General features: G+C 35.9%; 1 protein-coding gene across 6 annotated transcripts in view; it reads right to left on the bottom strand.

Annotated features, from left to right (window-relative positions):
• Positions 1-3,303: 3,303 nt before the first annotated feature.
• RHOT1 (ras homolog family member T1) overlaps positions 3,304-23,379 on the bottom strand; it is a gene marked incomplete at its 3' end in the record, with an annotated part of 56,095 nt that continues 36,019 nt past the window's right edge. Inside the window, exons 12-22 of one of the 6 annotated variants that reach the window (XM_079725468.1) lie at positions 23,048-23,132; positions 22,530-22,675; positions 21,379-21,479; positions 19,593-19,723; positions 18,828-18,911; positions 16,911-17,030; positions 15,495-15,697; positions 14,347-14,442; positions 12,592-12,714; positions 4,865-5,008; positions 3,304-3,421 (exon numbers count right to left, since the gene is read on the bottom strand). In XM_079725468.1, coding sequence (XP_079581594.1) covers positions 3,304-3,421; positions 4,865-5,008; positions 12,592-12,714; positions 14,347-14,442; positions 15,495-15,697; positions 16,911-17,030; positions 18,828-18,911; positions 19,593-19,723; positions 21,379-21,479; positions 22,530-22,675; positions 23,048-23,132 — 1,351 coding nt within the window. The remainder of the gene's footprint in view (positions 3,422-4,864; positions 5,009-12,591; positions 12,715-14,346; positions 14,443-15,494; positions 15,698-16,910; positions 17,031-18,827; positions 18,912-19,592; positions 19,724-21,378; positions 21,480-22,529; positions 22,676-23,047; positions 23,133-23,379) is intronic. The other 5 variants (XM_079725470.1, XM_079725469.1, XM_079725472.1 and 2 more) reach the window with 5 other exon arrangements.

Raw genomic sequence — 23,379 nt, 5'->3', positions numbered from 1 at the left:
TCTCAATTTCACTGTCTTTCTGCAGCTCTCTATGCTAAAGGAGAAGAGAAAATCTACAGAGTAAAACATTATCACTGGAAAATACAGCTAGGAATACAGAATGGCACTACGAAGTTAGAAAGTTTCCTAATGATGTCAGAATCTCACCTTTTAGTAAGGTGTCCGTGCTTTCTGAACCAAAAATAACTGAGACAAATGGTATGACAAGTGTGAGCATGCCACAGGAGGCAAGGGGACATAGTTTTTGAATTGGGGATGCACTAGAGAGATCTGAGACGCATTAACTGTGATACTCACAGGTCAGAGACTTCCACAGAGCTGAGAGCCAAACAGGTTAACAGACATTCACTCTTACTGATGGAGCCTTTTGATAAATAGAGTTTAAAAGACAAGAAGTACTTGTAAGATTAGAGGTTTTAACAAATGGGTTATTGGGACTGTGAATCTGGGGATCAAGGTTTTTGGTTCAGGCCACCTGCATGGAGCATTCTCATACTACAAACATTAAATAAATTTAGAATCTTGACATGGGGTATTTCTCAAAAAGCATCTCATCCCGAATCAGCTTCCTAAAAACACATGGACTATTAAAAATTCGAGGATGATGCCAAATAAACGTGCTAATGAAAATTAGGTCACATATCCATTTTTAAGATTTGCACATGTATTTTAAAGACACTTTTACACTGATGTTTACTAGTACAATTGAGACAAAAGGGGCATCAAAGTTAACACCAGTTGCATTGTGAGGGTCTGTTTAGGAAAGGTTTATGCCCTATACAGAGTTTGAGCACTTACCTCTGTTTCCCCTCTGCTAGTCATTATTCAGTTGCCTTCCCTCAGGTCAGAAAAGTTCTCCTTTCATTCAGGACTGGCTCAGCAGTATACCTCCTCTTTGGTGCCTTCCTCTGACAGGTGATGTACAGATCTGCACAAACAGATATCCACAACCCTCCTACCTCTTCTTTCACAGGCCATTTCAGAATGGTGATGTGCTTCCCAAACTCCTAACACCAGCCCACTCCTACTATAACACTCATAAGCTCTGCCAGTGTGGGACATGGCCCATTTTTTGGTCAAATGTGAAAGAGAAAGACAGATGAATGGCAAGAAGCAACAGACCATTGATGTGCTAAATTAAGGCTAAGTTACTACATTATGCCAAGGGACTGCAAGCCTTCAAAGTGATGTTTCTTTACAGGACCGCCTTGAAAATTCATTAAAATACTGTAGCAGTTTCAGAATTGTCCATTTAAAACATAACGCAGTTGGTGCAAGGTTAAAGGTTTCCTTTCAACCCTCAAAGTCCTATTTTCCTCATTTTTCCTTAGTACTCTTACAGCTTGCAACTTCTAGTAAATTGTAAAAGCCAGAAGAGGCCTATTACTGTATTGATTCACATATTTCCCCACATTAACTAGTCCCTAACGTGGATATGAAACAAGGAAAAAGATCCGCATGAGCCTGTAGGTTAAAGAGGAGAAAACTGAGCATTTCCTCTGCAAACCCACCCTGCCTGGACTGAGAGTGGAGGAAGGCTTCCTCCAGGGAGGGAGACGTGTCAAGAGCAGGTAAAGAAATAGGGCCGGTGCCTTCTTGTGTATCAGACACTTGGGCCTCAAATGAAAAGATTAAGAGAGAAAAATCTAAATATGTAAACATACTACTTTTCACCTTTTGGCAAACTACCTTCTTTCCTCTGTTCCTCATAAACACAACAATCTACAAGGCATACTCATTTAAAATAATATTTCAGTCTGAACAGGGAAGAACTCGGAAGGAAAGAATGAACTGTCATTGGAAGCTGTGTAACTGAAATTTATTTGGTAAATGAGAAGCTCTCAGAAAATAATGAAAATGAGGAGCCAACAGATTTTTTGCTCAATTTTCCTTTTCCTCAAATTCAGAATGGAAGTGGGAGGGGGGAGGGAGACATGGATTATGAAGTGAACATGACACACAGTGTTTTACAAGCTTATAGCCAATAAATCATGTTGTTCCTCGCTGCTCAAGGGGTGTGGTCCTAGGGAGAAAACACCCCTCAATAGAACAGAGGGGAAAAAAGTCCACGTTAAAGGAGAAAATAAACATGTAAATCATAGCAAAACCCACATTAGTTAGGTATGTGTAGGGGAAAACAATTGCCTTTTTCTAAGAATAGATTTCCCCACAACTTTAAAATAGATTTCCTCTGATACATACAAATCATACTTGTCTTCTTTCCTAATAACTATTATCTTTTTGTATAAAAAATAATTTTCAAGACAGGAAAGACAGAAACCAGAGGATTTCATTCACATCTGTACAGAAATATTTACTTTTGTTAGACAAAAAACTCAAGATCACAGTACACAGTGCTTATTTATTTAAATACTTGAAAAGGTCAATGATGGAAAAAATAGGTTCATAATGAGAGTTTTATTCATTAGATTTATTTTACCATTTAAAAAAGTGCTGCTTCTAGGTTATCCTAGCCAGATACAGAACACTTCATGACACATGCAGCTACTGTAATATACTATAATAGACACAGCCATTATAGAATGATTTACATTTTGGGAGGAAACTCAATAGTAGTAATGGTGACTGTTTATTTAAACTAAAAACATTGATAATATACAAATCTTTTTTCTCATTTGAAAGGGCTATAAAATTCAACATACTGACAAAGGAAACAAAATAATCACACAGGTGACGCCTTTGCTAATCGCCTTGAGCTTACTCCCTCCTTAAAGGAGAGCATCACACTCAGCTATACAATTTTCTAGACTGCACGATGGCTTCAAGGCTGGCCTACCATGAAGGATGGGAGTGAAAGAAAGTCACGTTTTTAAAAACGGAGAGAAAAAGGCAAATTGTGCCTCGTGTACTTAAAGTACCCAAAGATCATTCTGAGTAAATGTGAAATAAATAAGTGATCAATGAGTAAATAAAGTCTCTGAGCTGACTTAAACCTAGGAGAGTGAGCCAACTGAGCACTAATAATACCATGTAGAAACGTCTAGAAACATCATTTTTTGAACTCAGTCTGGGAGACCATATCTTGCCTGAATATGTACATTATTTACAAAATATTCCCTTTTGGCCTCTGAAAGTTAGTCATTTTAGTTAAGCTGTTTCCTTCCATATGCTAGCCAATACTGCAGTTATAACTATCATTAAAATACTCTTATGCATGAATTACAAATATTAACAAAGTAACTCTGCATGTATAAATATCTCAATATTTCTAGTGGAATTTAAAGCATTCAGAATGTACATAAAAGTATTTGTTTTTGGTAGGGCCAGTATTTTTTTTTTAAATCATCGCTGTTTCAATAATGCTTTGTACATAGCAAAGCCCAAAACTGCAAAAACAGTAGCACCAAAACTTGCTCGAAGCCAAAACGTGGAGCTCTTGAGGTCAGCTTGTGTCACGTGCCTGTAGTCAAAAAATATAATTAATGTTTAAAACATGATTAGTATGAAAAAACCAGTTACATGAACAATCTACTTTTAGGGAAGTATTAGCACACTTGTCAGGCTAATTGCATACAGTAATGGTCACCAAAAACATCAATAAAGCCACATGTACATTGCTTAGATAATCATTATCTTAAGACATACTGTAGACATTAATAAAGAAATATCTATAATTAGTTACTATTTGGGAGTAAACAACATCCAAAATGTTATAAATTTTCTTCACATGGGAAACGGAGAACTTAGACAAATCAACCTGCCACTTTTTAATACCAGCATGGTCCTTCAAAATGAGAGGTAAGACGGAGACCTCACAATTTTGAGAGTCAATTTCATGGAACTTAATGTGCAATCTCCTGTCTCCAGGAACCAAAAGCTATCTTGTAAGCAGTTAAGTGACAAGTGACAATACTTTTCTAAGAGCAATGCTTAAAATCAACTTTGGAAACACTGAGTCCCATAAAAATTTACCAAAAAAATCCCAAAGTGGGAGGGGGAAGATTTACAAGTTTGCATTAATTTGGCTACTGCTGATTAAAGAAAGAAGAAGAAAAAAACAAACAAACGAACCAAACCCTGGTATCAGACAGGCAGTGACATTGGTACCAACTAAAGGACATGATGTAACATGATGGACTGAAAGGTAAATGACATAAAAGAAGCCATATTATGCATGACAAGAACAGGGACAGCCTGTATCACAAACTGAGTTTGTGAGCATGCTCAGTTAATAACACTGCTAAGCACCCCCAAGGGTCTCAAGTATGACAGCTTACCATGAAGAGGATACAGCTTTAAAGCAAAGGTTGGAACATTTTATTCAGCGTCACTGAAGTTTTAGTTAAGTGAACACAATTGAGGTGATGCGGAAAACTTACAGAATTAAGAGCTTAGAGGGACTGTCTAGTTTAGGTTATTTCACAACTAAATTAAACAGAGTTGAAGCAAGAGTCAGACATCATTAAAAGACCAAGACACTGACATATGCAAAAGAGTTAAGAGCCAAAAATCTATAAATTATACAAAACTACTGTCTCAGTAATAGTCAAAGAGAGAACAATCAGATTAGTTATCACAAAATGCAATCTGTACATCCCTAAGAAACAAGTTTACAATACAAGCAAAGTGCTCCATGCTTATCACTACGGTAAAACAACACAAAGCACTCCAACTTCTTATCTTACCCAGTTTCTATTAAAAAAAAAAAGTCACTCCTTAAATAATTATTATTTTACAAAGCAAAGTGATAACACAGGTTCATGCCACCTTGCAAGTTAGTTCTTCCAACAGGTAATGTTTCACTTTTTAAAAAAACAGTTAGGGAACAAAATACTTAGGTTTTTAGTTTTTCCACTTGGAAAAACTCCAACAAAGCCAACCCACTGGTTGTGGGAAATGTTACCTGGCTTCAAGAAAAAGTGGACCATGAGATGACTCCACGAAGATGGAATCTTCTACAGAGCTGATGGCATGCACCTGGTGAATAATACTGCCTTCGTCGTCTGCTAACAGCACGGCACCCCACGCAGCTACCCGGGCTCTTAACCTTTTATACACATGCACACAGTTTGCAGTTCACAGCACAGCTCACAAAAGAAGGGGACTGAAAGTAATATCTCTCAATTAAACATCCCACACATAAACTGAGTTGCCACCCTACATGATGCATCTCATGCTTTCTATATTTAAAATAAAGTTATTCTATAGAAAATTGCCAAACTTAAAAAAAATCTATCTATATATACTCTTTTAAAACACTCACATACCAGGCAGGAAACCTAAGGCTGTTATACGTTCTCTATGTATCCCCCAGAGGCTGGTCTTGGAATATCTGAAACACTAAAAGAAGCCCTTGAAACCAATACTACAAGCAGTACCTAACAATATGCGGTGACTATAAGTACTTACTCAAAATGAGGCTAACAACTATTAGTCGTGAAGTTTAGAAATGCTTCTAGTTTCTGACTACTAAAACCTACAAACATACATCTGTAAAAAAAAAAAAATTGAGTAAAACATCCCAAACTCAGAGACTGTCATGGCCCTATGATGAGAGTTTCAAAGTTTACAACTCCAAGTCAGCAGAGATGTACAGAACTTAAAGTGAGAACACAGGCTAAAAGTGCATTAGAGTTTTGCTTCAGATTTGGTCTGTGATTTTCATGCATCTTCACTAATGGAGAATTTTTTCTTTCTTTCTTTTTTTTTTTTTTTGCAGTACGCGGGCCTCTCACTGTTGTGGCCTCTCCCGTTGCGGAGCACAGGCTCCGGACGCACAGGCTCAGCAGCCATGGCTCACGGGCCCAGCCGCTCCACGGCACGTGGGATCTTCCCAGACCGGGGCACGAACCCGCGTCCCCTGCATCAGCAAGCTGACTCCCAACCACTGCGCCACCAGGGAAGCCCTAGAGACATCATTTTAAATAGCTGCTTTATATTCCTATTGGTGGCTACCACCATTTACAGGTGACTGTAACTAAAGTGATGAATACCTTTCTACATTAAGATTTTTCACTATATTTAAAATAGTTTCCTTAAGATAGACTACCCCAAAATGAATATTACAGGGTCAAAAATGTGTGTGTGTGTATGTGTGTGTGTATAAAAAGGTTCTTTTTTTCCAATCTACTGATATATCAGAATCACACATTTCCCTACTCTACGCGGAATAAAATAATTTAGGTTCAGCAGTATCTCTTTTTAGAACATAAGAAATAACAACTAAATGCTAAAATATAACCTTAAAAAGTCGTGTGAAGCTTGTCACAGCTTTCGAGTTCTTACGTAGAAAATTCCTGTGGACTGGATGCTGGCTTTCTGTCTTAGAAGTGCTGAGGGCCCAGATGTCGATTAGATGACAAGCACTTTTTGACACAAGTGTGGGAGCAAACCAACAGGTTTGGACCTGGGTATTACTAAGGCTGCTACTTAACAAAGCAGAGAGAAGATAATGTTTCAAAATTCAGGCAGTAAGGACGCAAATTAAAAACTGTTTGTGTTAAGGTCACACAGGCATATAACAATGGACCAAAGTTCCTATGTACCTTTGCACAGAATGCCTTAAAGAAGGCATACAAGATGCTTTGATTAACTCTACAATTTATGGTAAATATAAGAACATGAACTAAAATCTTTATTGGTTCAGTGTATTTAACCAATAATAAAGGGAATGTTATCCTCTCCCTGCTTTATGTTTCTACCACCTGGTGAAGTATTTTTTCATATTTACCTCCAATAATAATGCCATTACTGCTAATAATAATTTTAACAATGACAATTCTCCTAATTGAACTAGTAGGCATGAAACATTTTAATAAGCTATTTCTCGAAATAGGTTAAGAAATAAAAACATAGTGTCCAAAAAAGATGAACTATAACACAAATCATACGAAAGCTGTTAACTGAGCATGCCTAAACAGTAACATACTTAGGAAAAGGACATAGGTGTGCATCAATGTCAAGAAATGCTTCACCAAGCATTAGAAGAATAAAAATTCATGGATGATTGTAGATACATGGGAAACACATAATGTCTTCTACATGTTAACTACCAATACTTAAAGGTCAGAAAAGGCAAACTCCATCCTGTTGGGTCCTTTATACTAACCAAACGGCAAAAAATTTTTAATTTATAAGCAGCAGCAGCTTACTTGAAGAGAATCTATAACACAAGCTCTCATATAATTTTAAACGTATGACTATGTATATGTATCCAAATTAAAAGAAAAGCCTTGTAAGGACCTTTCATATGAACACAGAAGTTTCATATGAAATTATAACACAGGATGCACTTCCTTAAAATACAATATTTTACTGTAACATAATATCCTGAGAACTCTTACATTCCCAACAGAATCTCTATAGCATTAAGATTTCTAGGAAACTATCCTCTTCATAAAGCAATCCTGTGAAAAGACAGTTCATTTTAGCGTGACAACAGTAAAGTCCTTTCTTCAAAAACAGGGCTCCTATATTAAGTAACATGATTTCAAACAATGTGAAGGAGGAACTTAGGTGACTATTAAAGTAATACGGGCAAATGAAGTGAGTCATTAAAGAACAGATTAAAATAAATGTCACATACATCCGATTTTTAAAAATACATTAATAAACAGGATAAAAAATACAATGGGTATGATGACTGTCCATCATACCTTTGCATCTCTGTAAATATTCAGTGTGAACTACACATTTTGTTGCTAAAGTAAGATGCTGTTACCAAACTTAAGAAGTAACATGAACAAATAACCTATATGGCTAATGCCATATAAAATGTGGTGAAAGAAATACTAAAACCAAAATATGCATCAGAGAAAACCACTCCAAAATAATAAATCATAAAATAAACAATTTGATTAAATTGTAGGTTAGGAAAATGGGAGGATTATACACTGAAACACAGCTGGGAAACGGATCAAGAGGAGTTAAAAAATGACTAAGTGGCACAGGCAAACAAATGAAAATGAACACCTAAAGGAAGGGACAAATTAAAGTGCACACACACTACAGTATAGTGACATCCTCATGCAAACCAGGAGTGTTCTAAAGTCAGAATAATAAATATTTAATAAACTAAAATCCTGGGTAGTTCAAACCAACAGTCAAGCCCACTCCTACATAATCATTTTAACACCTTCAGATTTAAGAGGTATTTATAATGAAAATATAATCAAAAGGTATTTTTCTCCAATAACATGATTTTCACTATTTGAAATGAAAGCATTGCCAGAGACTAAAATCATCTGGCCACAGGTTAATAATCTTCCAAATGTATTTAAATTCAAATAATTCCAGCTATTCATAAATTATTCCAAAGAAAAACATAAACCTATCCAGATCTAAAGGCTGAGACCATAATTACCAAAGAACAAAGTCACATGTCAGATATGTAGTTAAACACTTCTCTCACATGTTGAATATACATTCAATTAAACTGGAAAGAAAAAAATTTTTATTACTACTTTCTACTTAAAATGCATAGTGTCAGTAAATAAGCTAAAAAAATAAAGACAATCTTTTCTGGCCAAAGACAGATGGGGAAAAATGGACAATTTCAGAAATGTTGGAACTTGAAATTGCATAAGTATAAATTAATTAATTTGGCATAGATCCTCTTATGATCAGGTTATAGCACTTCCTTTGCTAGCATAAGGCACTAAGGTCACTGAAAATATAACCAAAAGTTAAAAAAAAAATTAACACAATATTTAGAAAGGTATTTAAATACAGGTCTGTATCTTCTTCATCTTGATATTTTGCCCCAGCTCACAGCAGGATCCTATCTAAAGCAGGTACTTAAGTATTTGGATGAATAAATCAAAATGGTAGGAGGATGACATAAAGGGAGAACGTGGCGCCAAACATGTATTATCTCTGGAAGTAGTTTCTATTTTGGTGATCAAAATTTTTACAAGCACACTAAAACAATGTACTAATTTGAGACCAACATGTATGTACCAATATTTGTCTATTAATTTCTTTGCAGACATTTAACAAAACTTTTTGATTAAATAAAAAATTTTAAACTGCTCATTTATACTTCTAAATCAAACGCTAGGCACAGCAGATTTCTAAAACGAAAAGACTTAAGACTTACTGTTGAGTGAGAATCGTCCCTATTGAATTACAGTGAAAAATTCTTACATGACTTTTACTCAATTAGTGAATCCTTTTTCTGTTTATGTAACATTAAGATATACCTAGCCCAGCAAACCAGTGGTGACCAACCACCAAAAGGTTGCCAAAACCCAAGACACAGTAGGGAAAGTGGTTCCATTCTCACCCCACCAACCCCATTACTTTTTCAAGTTATTAAAGAGAAAGGAGTAAAACTGTATTGGAGGTGTTTGAAAGAGACATTTTCATTCCTCAGGTGTACCTTTTTCTGGCCTGCATTTTCACAACTTTAGGCTATGTCTTAAGACTGAAGTTGCAAACTGGTGGCCTGTAAACATGCTTTCTTTGTTCTGATTAGTACTTCAGATTTTTAAAATTTAATTGCCTTTACTTAAATATCAGGGAATTTTACCTAAAAAATCCTGACTTCTAGTGTCTCAGAGAATCAGAAGTCCTGGCAACACCACGCTTGGACAATAACCAACAGCCAGAGCTGAGTGGTGGCTGCCTCTTGCAGACAGGACCTGTCGCAGCTCCCACCTCTCTTATTTCTTCTCCTTGGCCACCTTCATTCATTAACATTATCCATCCAGACCCTGTAGGTACTTAAGTTTTTGGCCTCCATCCTCACCTACCTCATCTATAATCCTTTTGTGAATTAGAAGAAACTTCAACATAGAGCTCCTAAATTTCCACTGGACTTCTATAAAATAATTTATTGAAATACTACCAGGGAAGAGGAAGGAGTTCCTTGAAAAGTATGCTGGTTTTCCTCCTCATCTTTTTCACTCTTTCCCTTCTTGATTACCAGACATCAGTGATGTATGCTGACATTACCATTAAATTATTACTAGTTTATAATTAGATATGACACAATGTACTGATTTCTCTTCGAGGATCACTGTACAGAGTAATTTATGATGAGCAATCTCATCCGTTAATGCACACCCAACCTATTTCATTGGGAAGCTGACTAAACCAACCTAAAATTCAAATTGGCACTAAAGATGCAGACAATGAATCAATCTGCAATTATGGACGATCAAGAGCTTCTAGAATAAAACTGATGGTTTGCGATCAGCAATTACTAGGAGCCAAGGTGAGTTCACCAAGAATAAGACACCAAATAGATGTCACTTTCTATTTAGATAAAATTAATACATTGGTGGATCAGAGGAATGTGGTAGAAATTATATTGATTTCAAAAGAGGCCTCCAGGAAATCTCTTATAAGACAGTAAGATACAACATGGGCTGGATAATAAAATATTTTTAATTGACAGAATAATCTTTCCCCAAGAATTCTGAATCTGTGTCACTGGGAAAAGAGTTCTCTAGTGGAGCACTAAAGGGCTTGCTTGCTTGAGCAATCTCGCTCTCTAATCTCTGGGTATTCAACATTATTTTTTAATAACTTGAAAGATAAAGAAGACACAGCTATCAAATTTGCAAATAACACAATGCCGAGAAATATATATAATGGGACAAATGACAGAAATAATGCTTGAAATGACTGAGCTAGAACAATGGATCAAAAAGCAGAATATGACACTCAATAGAGATATATATGTATCCGCATTTAGATACAAAGAGCCAACTAAAACTGTCAAATACACAGAGAGGAGGGGTCACTGCCTTAACAGCACTTTGTATGAAAAAATCTGATTTCAACCCCAAGATTAATATGCATCAACAGTGGGCTGGGGCTGCTAAAAAGTTAATTCATGCAGTAGACAGGTGTTGTCCTAACTGTGGAATGTGACCGCCCACCGTTATGGACTAGTCAGATCACACCGGGAGCACCATTCTCCATTCTCAGTGGCACTTTTTAAGAGGTACTCTGAACAACTAAGGGGCTTTCAGATGAGGAAAACCGGGAATGATGAAGTCACTAAACCGTCTAATTTAAGAAAAGGCTGAAAGAAATGGGGATGTTCTACCTGGAGAAGAGAAAATTAGGGGAGACATGATGGCCGTCTTCAAATGTCTGAAGGCTATGTTGAAGAGGGAGTAGAATAGTCGTAGGTTGTTCTAAAGGGCAGAACTAAAACTAAAGGAGAGAAAGTTATAGGGAAATAATTTTAGTCCAAAAAAAAAAAGAATAGGCAAAAGCAAAAACCCTCTCCAATGAGGAAAGCCATCAGCAGATAAACAGTACTCTCTCAGGAAGGCTCGCAGGAAGGCAATCTAATGGGAGGTTAGGCCAGATGAATTCTAGAATCTCTTCCAACTTTACCATTTCCAACACTGGAGCTCCTCAATGCTGTTTGGTTTGAACTAGCCTTGCACTTTCTCAGACAGTTGTCATGAGCAAATCTGTCTGTGTTACTCTTTATAAGGTGCCATTCAAAAGACAGAGGCAGAGCTTCACCACCAAATGAGCATGGTGATTCCTTCAAAGCAATCACCTATGATGGCTGCATTCTTATTCCAGAGCTACTAGTGCTCTTCAGAGTCAGTTTCTGACTCACAGAAGATACAGCCTCACTGTTTAATAGCCATGTCTACACTGCTGGTGGACACAAACTATCCTACTCATTTGGTACAGTCGGAGCCTAGCCCTCAGTAAGAGTCCAACAGTAACCCAAATAAGATCCATTTCTAACCAAAATCTGTTTAGCTTGATCATCTGTCTTAATCAAGCCCTGCTCCCAACGACATTTGAATGATTTCAAAAACGTAATTCATTCATAGACACATAAAAATTTGACATTAGATACAAATTAATATTACATAGGCTCTTAAATGTGCACAAAATGTAAAATTGATTTGAACAAAGAAAGGTAGCATGACCAGAATAAGAACATAACCTTCCAAGTTTATTGCTCTGAGGGAATGTATACAACCTATTTTTTTGTTGTTGTTTCTCTTTCCTTTTTAAAAGCATATTACTTTCTAGGCATACTTTATGTTTCGGGTTCAATTGTAAAGACCTCAAAAACTAGTACTATAGATCTTTTTCTTTTCCATATTCTTTTGAATCCTTAAAGTTGGTTATTATCTTCATTTCAAAAAACATTCCAGGTGCTTAAAAGTAAAAGTAAATTATAACTATAAATAATTTCAATAGAGAAATTTTTCAAACCCAAGATACTGCTCATGTAAGTATGGTTTTAATAAGCTGTACTATTTGAATGCAAACTGAGTACAGTATACCATTTGGAATCAATGTGTCTTTTCCTTACTAAAGCCCTAATCTATTTCTACAACTCTCAGCAAAAAGATTTTTAATCTCCCTACATATATTATCCCCAATATAAAAAATACTTTAACTTCCTTAATAAAAAAAAGTTAAAATCTTACTTTATAGTCCCCTAAATATATCTATTAATTTTTAAACATTAAGGATGATTCCAGAACTAAACACTGTCACCATAGTGAGAATTTTAGTGGAAATCAGTTGGGCATCAGTCAGCTTGTTGTCTTTGTAGTATGTGTATAATAAATAGTTAACCACTTTTTTTCTTTTGTATTTTAACAGAATGCCTGGTAGCCAGTAAAGAAAGTTAAGAACCTGTTAAGAACTGCAGTGAAGATTTTGTTCTTTACAGATTGCAGCAAGTCTGAGTTGAGGAAGTTCTGACAGATGCAAAATGTACACCTGTTGCAGGTGCACATACAGCGTAACCGGGCATGGCTGCGAAAACACACAGAAGGACAGGAGTTGAGTTCTTACTTACAAATATGGCACAAGTCAGAGTGTGCCAACTTAAAAAAAAAAAAGATTTAGGCATAAGCAACACTAAGGAAAAGGACAGTGTGGGGCATGCTAAAGTTGTGCAGAATTCCACATTTACCAAAAATATAATGAACAGCAATAGCTCCCTCCTCCCTCCCTATAGAAAATCTAAGGAAAATTAGCTAACACTTTTGCTTTTTTGGAGGGGGGATAGAATTATTAGTACAAGGGTTTTAGTGGAATAAATATGCACAGCAATAGATGGCACCCTCATCTAAATTAATAAAAGAAAAACTGAGTAAGCCACAGCACCCACCAAAAGGTCAGAGTTTGCTAGCATTTAAATAACCATCCCCTCCTCCTCCCTCAGTATATACACATGCCTGAAAACCAGGAAGGAGAAGAGTGACAAATACACAAAAGAGTCAAAAGACGAGTATGTTCAACCCTGAGGAGATATGAACAACATCGCCTTTAATTCATCAAGCACCATGGCTCCCAAAGGAAATCAAAGTGCTTCATAAATTTCTACTTGAACCCAAAATATAGGGTTAATTTCGTCTGCTACCAAAACACACCAGCTAAGTATGATAATATGAAACTCTGGGTAAGGGTGTAAAAATCAACAATGGATCCAATTGATATTAGATATGAAATTTAGGAGGCTTTCTGACTCCTTTCTGGTTGAGTGAGTTGCACTAGTTGGTACAGGCACGTGGGGCAGCCCATTTCACCTCCACTCTAACAACCAAAGTAGGGGGTCTCCAATGACTGCTCAGTGGTCGGAGCCACTCAGACATACAAGGCCATCACACCACCCCTGGAGAGGTACTGGCGCAGAACCCACTCAGAAGAGCGCCACCTGAAGAATCAATTACATCACTTCCTGTAACACCTGAACATTTTTTAGAGGCTTCTCAGTCAATGGACTGGCCCAATCTGACTTGGCTTAGCTTGTGAGATCTGATGAGACCACAGCACACGGTGGCATGGTTGTGGAGATTAGCAGCATCCCAATAATGCCTAATTCCCAACATGAAGAAAAACAAGAATTAATTTTTTAGAAGACTCTTACAGGCTCAAGACATTCCATTTTAAAATCTGACTTGTGATGATGAACATATCACTGCTACTAAGTCACTGCCAGCTGTCATACTGGAATCCATCTGTTATTTTATAAGTTGAATCTGACTCTACAACATATACAGGCTCCACCCACCAAAAAGGAGGGATGCAAAGTATGCTTAGCAACAGGGAGATGCTTCATGAGAAGTAGTTTCAGATTAATCATAAAAACAAGTGTCCATGTATGTACATTTATCATATACACACACACACACTCACACATATTGCAGTAAAATTTTAAAGATGCAGATCTAAAAACACAGTTGCAGTTATTTACAAGATTAAGACAGTGCATTTACATAGTAAAAAAAAAAAGACACCATAGTATACAGCTAGGCAATAAGCCTGACCAAGCAGTGCGTTTCTGGATAATTACTAAATGTGAATTATGGAGAAAAAGATGTGGTCATCTATAAGAAAATGTCAACAAAATGCCATAGAAGCCATAAAGAAAAAGTAACTTACAAAGCAGTTTTTAGAAAGACCCAGATTTTTCTCAAATTCTCTATTCTATCAGTGTTGCCCATGTCTCGGGAGAGTCTGTCTCTGTAATGATCCTCTCTGTAGATAACATACACGAAAGTTTTAAAGCAAAGGTAAACATAAAAAGTAAGGTTTTGCTTATCTAACAGTAATAGGAAGGAATGAATTCTCTTCCAATACAAACAGAATTTCAAGGGTTTGCTGCATTTTTTTAAAGTACTAGTTAATGGAACAGCAATAAAGTTAACTGATTTGAAAAATCCGTACAAATTAACAACCTTTTGAAAAACCTTAGCTTATAGCAATTTTTGAGTATTACTCTATGTTATACTGTACTTTTCATAAGAAGAAAAATAATTTAGAGAATAACATAATAATAAATAGAATAAACTGTAAAGTCCTGAGAAACGCACTGCCTGAAAAACTATCTCGTCACAAAACAGAATTTATACAAACACCGTACTTGAGGAGAATGCCATTAAGAACCATGCAATTTTAAGGCAGTTAGTAAACTATGAAGATGACCACAGTTATGTGCTTGTGCATATGCATGTAGAGATATACAATAAATGTACATAAAATTTGTGGCTCATAACACTTAACATAAAACATTTATATAGAAGGAATCCCAATTACAACTACTTTTTATAGCACTAAAAAAAGACTTTATATCCTGAACTCAAACATACCCATAATTTAAACATAAATTCATAAAAGATTTTAGAATCCTTCACATACTCAAGGTCAATTAATCAGCAGAAAAAATATAAAAGTTAACTTTTTGTTCATATGGAAATGCCTTATTAGCATGATGTCAATTCCATTTTATTGCAGTAAGACTATCTTTTTAATGATGGGTGAGAGGCTGAGTTTTATTGTACTATCCTATTAAGATAGTCACAGCCTGCTCAAATACAGTCAAATGTTATCAGAAGCACCATTGATATAATTTTCTTCTGGTACCCAAACCAAACCTGCATTTACTCAAACTTGTCCCTTCTCATTACAAAGTCTCTTTCTGTTGCTGAACAACTTCTATGTGACAGAGATTCCAACCTCATGGTTAATAAAGGCATGCAATGTTACCACAAACCATGCAAAACAAAAATCATGGCAGAGCAAGTACTTACGGGTACATGGCCATTGTTGTCAATTTAACAAAGATATCTTTACTGGGTGCATCAGCAGTATTGCAAGTGAAGGCTTGTGGTGGAGGCATTTTGTGTTTCCTGCAGAAATCAGTAGGTGAAATGCTATATTCTTGTTTGACTTCATGCAGGTCTGACTTTGCAGCTACGATTAAGCAAGGTATTCTGCTGTCCATAAAATGTTGCTACAGAATAAAAAGTGAAATCAAAATCTGATGACAAGTTCAAAAATTACTAAATTTAATGAAATGGGCACTAAAAATTTTATCTAGATAGGCAAAGCATCAACAGTTTCAGGGAGAAAGTAAACTAAGAGGCAAAGACTGGCAGTTGTCTATGTCAGTAGCATAATAAGACCCGGGCCACTTTTCTAATGCTGGTAACAATATAAACCTATAACAATTCTTCAAATTCACCACAATTTGAAAAAAGAAATTTTTTTTCAAAAAGAAACAATACTTTGAAATAAAAAGAAATCTACCTAAATTCTCTCTCCTAAAGCACACTATTTTCATTTTTTGATATTACCTCTAGTCCTTAAGCACATGCATATATATATGTTCACATAGTTGTAGTCATGATGGACATAACCATTTAAAAATATAATACTGAGGGCTTCCCTGGTGGTGCAGTGGTTGAGAGTCCACCTGCCAATGCAGGGGACATGGGTTCATGCCCCGGTCCGGGAAGATCCCACATGCCGTGGAGCGGCTGGGCCGCTGAGCCTGCACGTCCAGAGCCTGTGCTCCACAATGGGAGAGGCCACAACAGTGAGAGGCCCACGTACCGCAAAAAACAATAATAAAAAAAAATTAAAAATAAAAATATAATACTGAATTTTCCATGTTTCCAGAATTCAAAACCATTATTTTTAATGGCTACATAAATTTCATAGGATCATTTTGTCTCAGTTTGGTAAACTATCCTCCTATTGTTAGACATTTGGATTATTTCCAGGTTTTTGCTATTAAAAACAATGCTAGAGTAAATTCCTTCATACATACAGTTTTTTTACTCTTATTGAATCTTGTTGATAATCTCAAAGTAACTGATAACTTTTCAAGCCTCTGGTTTATCCCCTTGCTCTATTATTATTCTTGGTAAAATGGGCAACATATAATCCATGTGCATTCCTAAGACCTTCCATTAATGCAGAGGTTCTTAACCAGGAACGCACATCAGTCACATGTGGAAAAAAGTACTTTTAAAAATACAGATGTCTGCGACTCTACCACCTCAGAATGAAACCAGAACCTTTAGGGATAGGACACAAATGCATGTATTTTTGAAAAGCTCCACAAATAATTTTCTTGCATTCCCCTGGTTAGAAAACACATTACAATTCCATTAAACTCCTTATAAAGTTAAACTTGGTTTTAGACCAAAAGAGCAACAAACCTTAAAAATCCTGGCACAGTATTCAAAGGATTTAGGGTTACTGACATCATAAACCAGGCACACAACATCACAAAGGATCTCAGCCTCAGTTAGAAATTCCGATTCTGAGATATCATGCAACTTGTAAAAAGAAAAAGACAGAAACATAAGTATCATAACACTGATGTAAAATTAAAGTCATGATATTTTATTATTTGCTTAACTTGACTTCCTAATTTAAAAATACTAGTTAAGCATAAATTTTCAGACTATTTTTGGAAGTAAGACATATAGATAAATAAGTAGCTTCTGATTTTTGAAGATGAAAAATGGTGATTAAGGTCCTACAGAAACTAACATTTAGTGAGTGACTAAAGTGTGCTAGGCAGGCCCTTTACATGCATTCTCTACATACTATAGATAAGAAAACAGGCTAAAGAGATTAGGTCAACTGCCAAAGATAGCACAACTAACTAGTCATCAGACCAAAAATTGAACTCAGATATGATTCCCAAGTCTTTTTTCTTTCTACCACACCACCTGTCCTCCCCACCAATCAAAAACACAAAGCAAAAAAAAAAAAAAACACAAAGAAAAGGACGGTACATTAAGGTTATTTTGTTCTATTTCACTGCCTACTCTTTTTCAATGTTTATTATAAAATCTCTAAAAAAAATCCCATCTGTGATATGATAATGATCCAACAAGTGTAAAATTCAGTATTGAGCTATATAAGATAGTGCTTCTTTGCTGAGGAGAAGAAAGGGGAAGTGTAAAGTCAGAGGTGACTCAATATATTCCAAATAAAACACTATTAGAGCATGGATATTCAGAGACATGAAAGACATCAATTTGCAATGAATGGCTGTAACAATAAAACTGGAAAGTTAACAATCAGCAAGATTTACTGAGTACCCAATATACAGAATTATACTTAGGAGAAGAATGAGAGATAAACAGGTTTAACAAGAAACTGACAGGGCTTCCCTGGTGGCGCAGAGGTTGAGAGTCCGCCTGCCGATGCAGGGGACGCGGGTTCGTGCCCCGGTCTGGGAGGATCCCACGTGCCGCGGAGCGGCTGGGCCCGTGAGCTATGGCCGCTGAGCCTGCGCGTCCGGAGCCTGTGCTCCGCAACGGGAAAGGCCACAACAGTGAGAGGCCCACATACCACAAAAAAAAAAAAAAAAAGAAACTGACAAAGAACTTTTATCATAAAGAGCAAAATATGCATAAAATTCAATGTGATTATCTGTCTAGCAGAATAAACTATTTCCAAAAAGAAAAAAAAAAGGGAATGAACTTTCTTTAGTACCTATTATTTGTCAGGAGCTTCTCATATTAGTTAACTTAATAAGAAACTCAGGCTCAGAGAGAATAAGCAATTTGCCTGAGGTCACACAGCTGATCAGTGGTGGACCAGCATTCAAACCAAAATCAGACTGGATCCAAAAAGAACATAAAACCTCTTTCTACTATTTCATATTATCTTTTCAGTCATACCATTCTTTCAATCATTCTTTAGGCTACCACACTTGTTAAATACACTCCTCCCTGCTAAACAGATACAACCTGATTCAGATTACAGATTAAACTACCCCACACCTGCACAAAGGTCTTCAAACTAATTTCTAATCAATAGAGAACATAATTTTTAAAAATAAAAGTGGAAGAAAGAGCAAAGAGGATTTAATTTTTTTTTTAACTTTCTTACGGTGGTATAACATACAATTAAGCACACAGATAGATGAATTTTTACTTATATCTACACCCATGTAATCACCACATGGATCAAGGGAATTAAAATTAATTCTAATGAATAAATCAGGTAAAAAAATAAATCACACAAAAACCATTAAATTAAATCCAATTATGTTTTCAAAGAGTCATTTAAAATGTACCCAATAATTAATAATTTTTATATGCCAGAAAATTTCTTACCAACAAGTATTTCTCTTGTCCATATACATAAACAGTGTTAATCGCATAGTATGATTTATGGTCATCACGAATTTTCTTTTGCCTCTGAAAACAACCAAAAACATCTCAGTATTTATAGTAAGAAATTACAGGAACTAGTTTTCATCAACACATGCGCTCTGCATGTATGGTGTGTTACCAAAAAAAAGGACATTCTTCCTTACACTATGTATTATTTATCAGTACAAAGGGGATATTGATGCTGTTTCTTAGTTCTTAAGGTCTAAAATAAAAGATGCATTTGTTCTGCATAAAGGGAAACCAGTAGCTGAAAAGGAAGTAAACTATATCACTGAAAGTGTATTCCAGAGCCACCTGCTGGCAATTCTCATTACACTATAATTTGGCCTGCTATTTCATCTAGAAATATGTCAATCTCCTTACTCAAGGCAGTAGTCAGAATTAGGTATCAGTATTTGGTTCAAAATATTCACTGTACATTTACTTCATGACAAGCACTGTGCTTGATGCTTTCATATTGTATTTATTTAACCCCCATCTAAAAGCTGGTTAAAAAAAAAAGACAAATGATAGCTAACATCAATGAAGCAAAGATAAAGCTAGTTCAATGAGATTATTGTTACACTTTAGTTGTACCTTACTATTATACATAGGTCACTCAGTTCTACTAATCATCTAAAAAGGTAAATGGTTATGAAAAAATTATGTAAACTCAGTGACTATAAAAATCTGTTGAGTATAGTTCTATTTCTTGAGAACTCTCACCATTAAGTTTCTTCCAAGAAGAGCCTGAAGAACTCCACTTTTCCCACAGTTTTTCATCCCAATTACATTACATCTGAACACATTTCTTTGAGTCTGTTTTTTCTGAAGGTCTATCTTCTTATCTCTTGTTACTAAAAAGAAAAAAAAAGCTAATTATGTACCGCTTAGACTCACTGAGCCTTCATTTCACATTCTGCAAAATAGGGTATTGCTATTTATCATTTTTACAAAGTGTTCGATCAATAAACATACTGTACACTAGTCAAGCTGTATGTGAAATAAAGTACAAAATATAATACAGAAGGGCCCCACTTAGTGAAAAAGATGCATTTCTGAAAGTCGGCTGTAAACTTCTAGTAACCAAATGATATTTATTTCATCATAAAATAAGTACTACGTTTACATAACAAAATGATATCCCAAAAATGAACGAAAATTACAATGAATATAGCCAATACTATATCCCATCTTTTTTTCTGTTATAAATTATTGTCATAACAAATTATAAACTAAAAGATGCTATCTCAAAACTGCACTCTCTTGGGTCTATAAATGGAAAGAGGATATGCACGCTAGGGTTAACTGGCCTTTCCAAGGTAAATCTGTAAAAGAGGCAGCCCTGTAAACAATGTTGTATCATCAGAGCAATAAGGCATCTCTTCTTGAGGTAAAGAGACCTCCTTAGGGCTTCCCTGGTGGCGCAGTGGTTGAGAGTCTGCCTGCCGATGCAGGGGACATGGGTTCGTGCCCCGGTCCGGGAAGATCCCACATGCCGCGGAGCGGCTGGGCCCGTGAGCCATGGCCACTGAGCCTGCACGTCCGGAGCCTGTGCTCCACAATGGGAGAGGCCACAACAGTGAGAGGCCTGCGTACCACAAAAAAAAAAAAAAAAAAAAGAGAGAGACCTCCTTAAACTATACCCAAAGATTCAACTACAAGAAAGCTCACCAAGAGGCACTATTTATAGCAAAAAAACCTGAAAGTGATAAAAAACAGATAATAATTATGGGGTAGTTAAGTTATAGAATATCCATATGATGATACTTTATCTAATATTACAGATATATAAAAGTACACTTATTGATAATAGAAATATGGTCACAATATTTTGTTGAGTGAAAGAACCTCATGCTGGCTAATTAGTTCCTTAGTCTTTGGTGCTGCATTAAATACTGTCTAACTGGTTAAGTACTTTGAAAGGTACTTGCTCTGTCAATTTCACAAAGGCTGTCTTCTTGTAATGGGACTTCCTGTAAGATATGGCATTTTTCCCCACAAATTAGGATATAAGAACTTCTTGAAATGATCAGTTCCCTAATTTGTTATTTCATATTATATCTATGGATTTCCTTTAAGTGGAGCACATTGCCTGGCAAGAATGCCTGGTTAACCATTACAAGATATGTGAAAGATTTTTTAATGTGGAAAAAGGTTATAAAACTGAGATATGTACAATCAGTTGAATATCAGGATCATGTGTTAATAGGCATTGTTTTTAATGTTTAAAGAAAATTAAAACACAAGATAGACTGGTAAATACTTTTCATGCCCATAGCCCTCCCTGATTTTCATCAATGAAGTACCCTCAGGGGGAGACTAGAGGTAAAACCTCTACTCTTTCTATAAAATCAAGCAAACTTACCTCAAAAGTGATTACTAAATCAAGGGCAAACAAAGTATAGACATGGAAGACTAATGAAGATGCATTTATTTTCACTCTTTTTACATATGAAACTGGAATCCTAAAAAAAATTTTTTTCTAATTAAATAGCATTCAGATACTTACCTGTGATGGCTGAAGCTTGAGACTCTTGCTCAGTCAATATTGAATAGCCTAGATAACCCAAATACTCCAGGCACCGCTGCACATCTAAATAGGTCGTGAGCCTAGGAAAGGGAAGAGTTTAAAATGTGAAAAGTTCCTAAATGAATATTTATTAAAAAAAATTACAACGGCTCAAATAATTTTACCACCAGACCCAGATAATTTTTGTCAGACTGCTTTAATTTCCCATGTGCCCAACCATGGCTTTTCCTACAGTGACATTCTTAGGGCAGAGATGAAAGGAAGGAGAATGCTAGATGGAGGGTGGAGGGGGCTCCTGTATCTATTCCACCTGCCCGGAGAGAGCAAGGCCACACAGATGAGCAGTGAGCAGCTGGTAAGATCTAGAGCAGGGATATTTTATATTATGTGCTTCCCAAGTTACATATTGTACTGCAAATACTGGCTAGTTAAGGACTTAATGATAAGTAAATCTGAAAAGGTTTGCAAAAGGTGCAAAAAATAACTGAAAGGCTGAAAGGCACTTGAAAATAGTTAGCCTTTCTTATGATTGGAAAAAAGAACAGATCCTGGTGTTGAGAAAGTTACTCTCGCCAAGGCTAAAGTAATTATGTCATTATGCACAACCAGAGAATTTTTTTAGCACCCTAGACAATAGGTCAACAAGACTGCAGACACCCTCACTAAGTCTAAGAATTCACTGAAAACAAACAACAACAACAACAAAAAAACCCCTCAAATTAAGAATTCAGTGTCAAGTAAAATATGCTCTCCCCATATTCTGAAAATACAAGATTTGTACAATAACAATGATGTTTCCAATTCCCTTAATCGAAAGTATTAAAACACACTGTAAATCAACTATATTCCAATAAAAAAATTTTTAAGTATTAAAATTTACTTCCATTTTTATATGACTTATTACTGTTTCCCTGTACCTCATCCAAAAGCAAACACACCCCTTCCTGATAAATTTACAGAACATCTATAGTTCATCTTAGAGGTAGCAGCAGCACTATAAATCCTGCTCACAGGCAGCTATCATTGAAGCACTTCACAAGATCTGACAAATATACAAAATGATGAATGTAATGCACCATAATTTCAAACTAGCTGTAACTCTAGAGGAAAGAAGTGAGCTCTATACTCACGTCCACTGGGAAAGGAATCCCTGGTAGGTTATCCAGCCTTTTTCATTCGTACAAACTGTATTATTCACATCTGGCCCCCAAGGTATGTAAGGGAAAACTTTAAACAAGTCTTTAAGCTCATCAGGTGACAAAGCACAGTCTCTATCCTGAAGATACACAAGGAAGTAACATAACATTTAGCTATCTAAGAGGATAATTCCCAAATGCAAGAGCCCCCTAATCAAGTGAAAGCTATGTTTCTAAAAACTAACAAATGAAAAGAAATTTTACATTTTATCAAGAAAACTCCTTACACATATATAAGGAAACCTATGCAAGGGTCTATCAGAAACTAGACTTTTTCATCTTGAGAAAATAATAAAGTAAATAATATGAGAAAGTATCTTTGCTAGTTTAAGAAAGTTTGGGTAATCTTTGGCTATGTGACAGGAATACCCAATAGCTCAGGGAACAGAGTTACATCATTCACAGGAAAATATTTTATCATATATCATGGAAAACTGCAGCTAAAAGCTTACCAAATCATGCTTGTCAAAAGTACTCTGGAGAAACAAATATGCATGATGATTTAATTCAGTAGTGCAATCAGGAGGTATTTTTAGCCTGTTAATGAAAAAAAAAAAGTAAAATAAATCATTAACCAAATATTAAAATTTAATTGGAGAAATGAACATGAAATTGCAACAAGTCTTTTTGTAGGAGGACAGCATTTACAGAACATGTTTTCTGTAGCCATTTAGACTTGCCCAGGGAAAGTCACTGCAGTGGTATGGCAATTCTCAAAGAGTCATAATAGTGCTCATTCCAAGGTGACAGTTTTCTTAACTATCTGAAGGGCAGGTTGTATTAA

The sequence above is a fragment of the Hyperoodon ampullatus genome, assembly GCF_949752795.1.
Source record: "Hyperoodon ampullatus genome assembly, chromosome: 19".
NCBI lineage: Eukaryota > Metazoa > Chordata > Mammalia > Artiodactyla > Ziphiidae > Hyperoodon > Hyperoodon ampullatus.
This window is presented reverse-complemented; position numbering and strand designations above follow the sequence as displayed.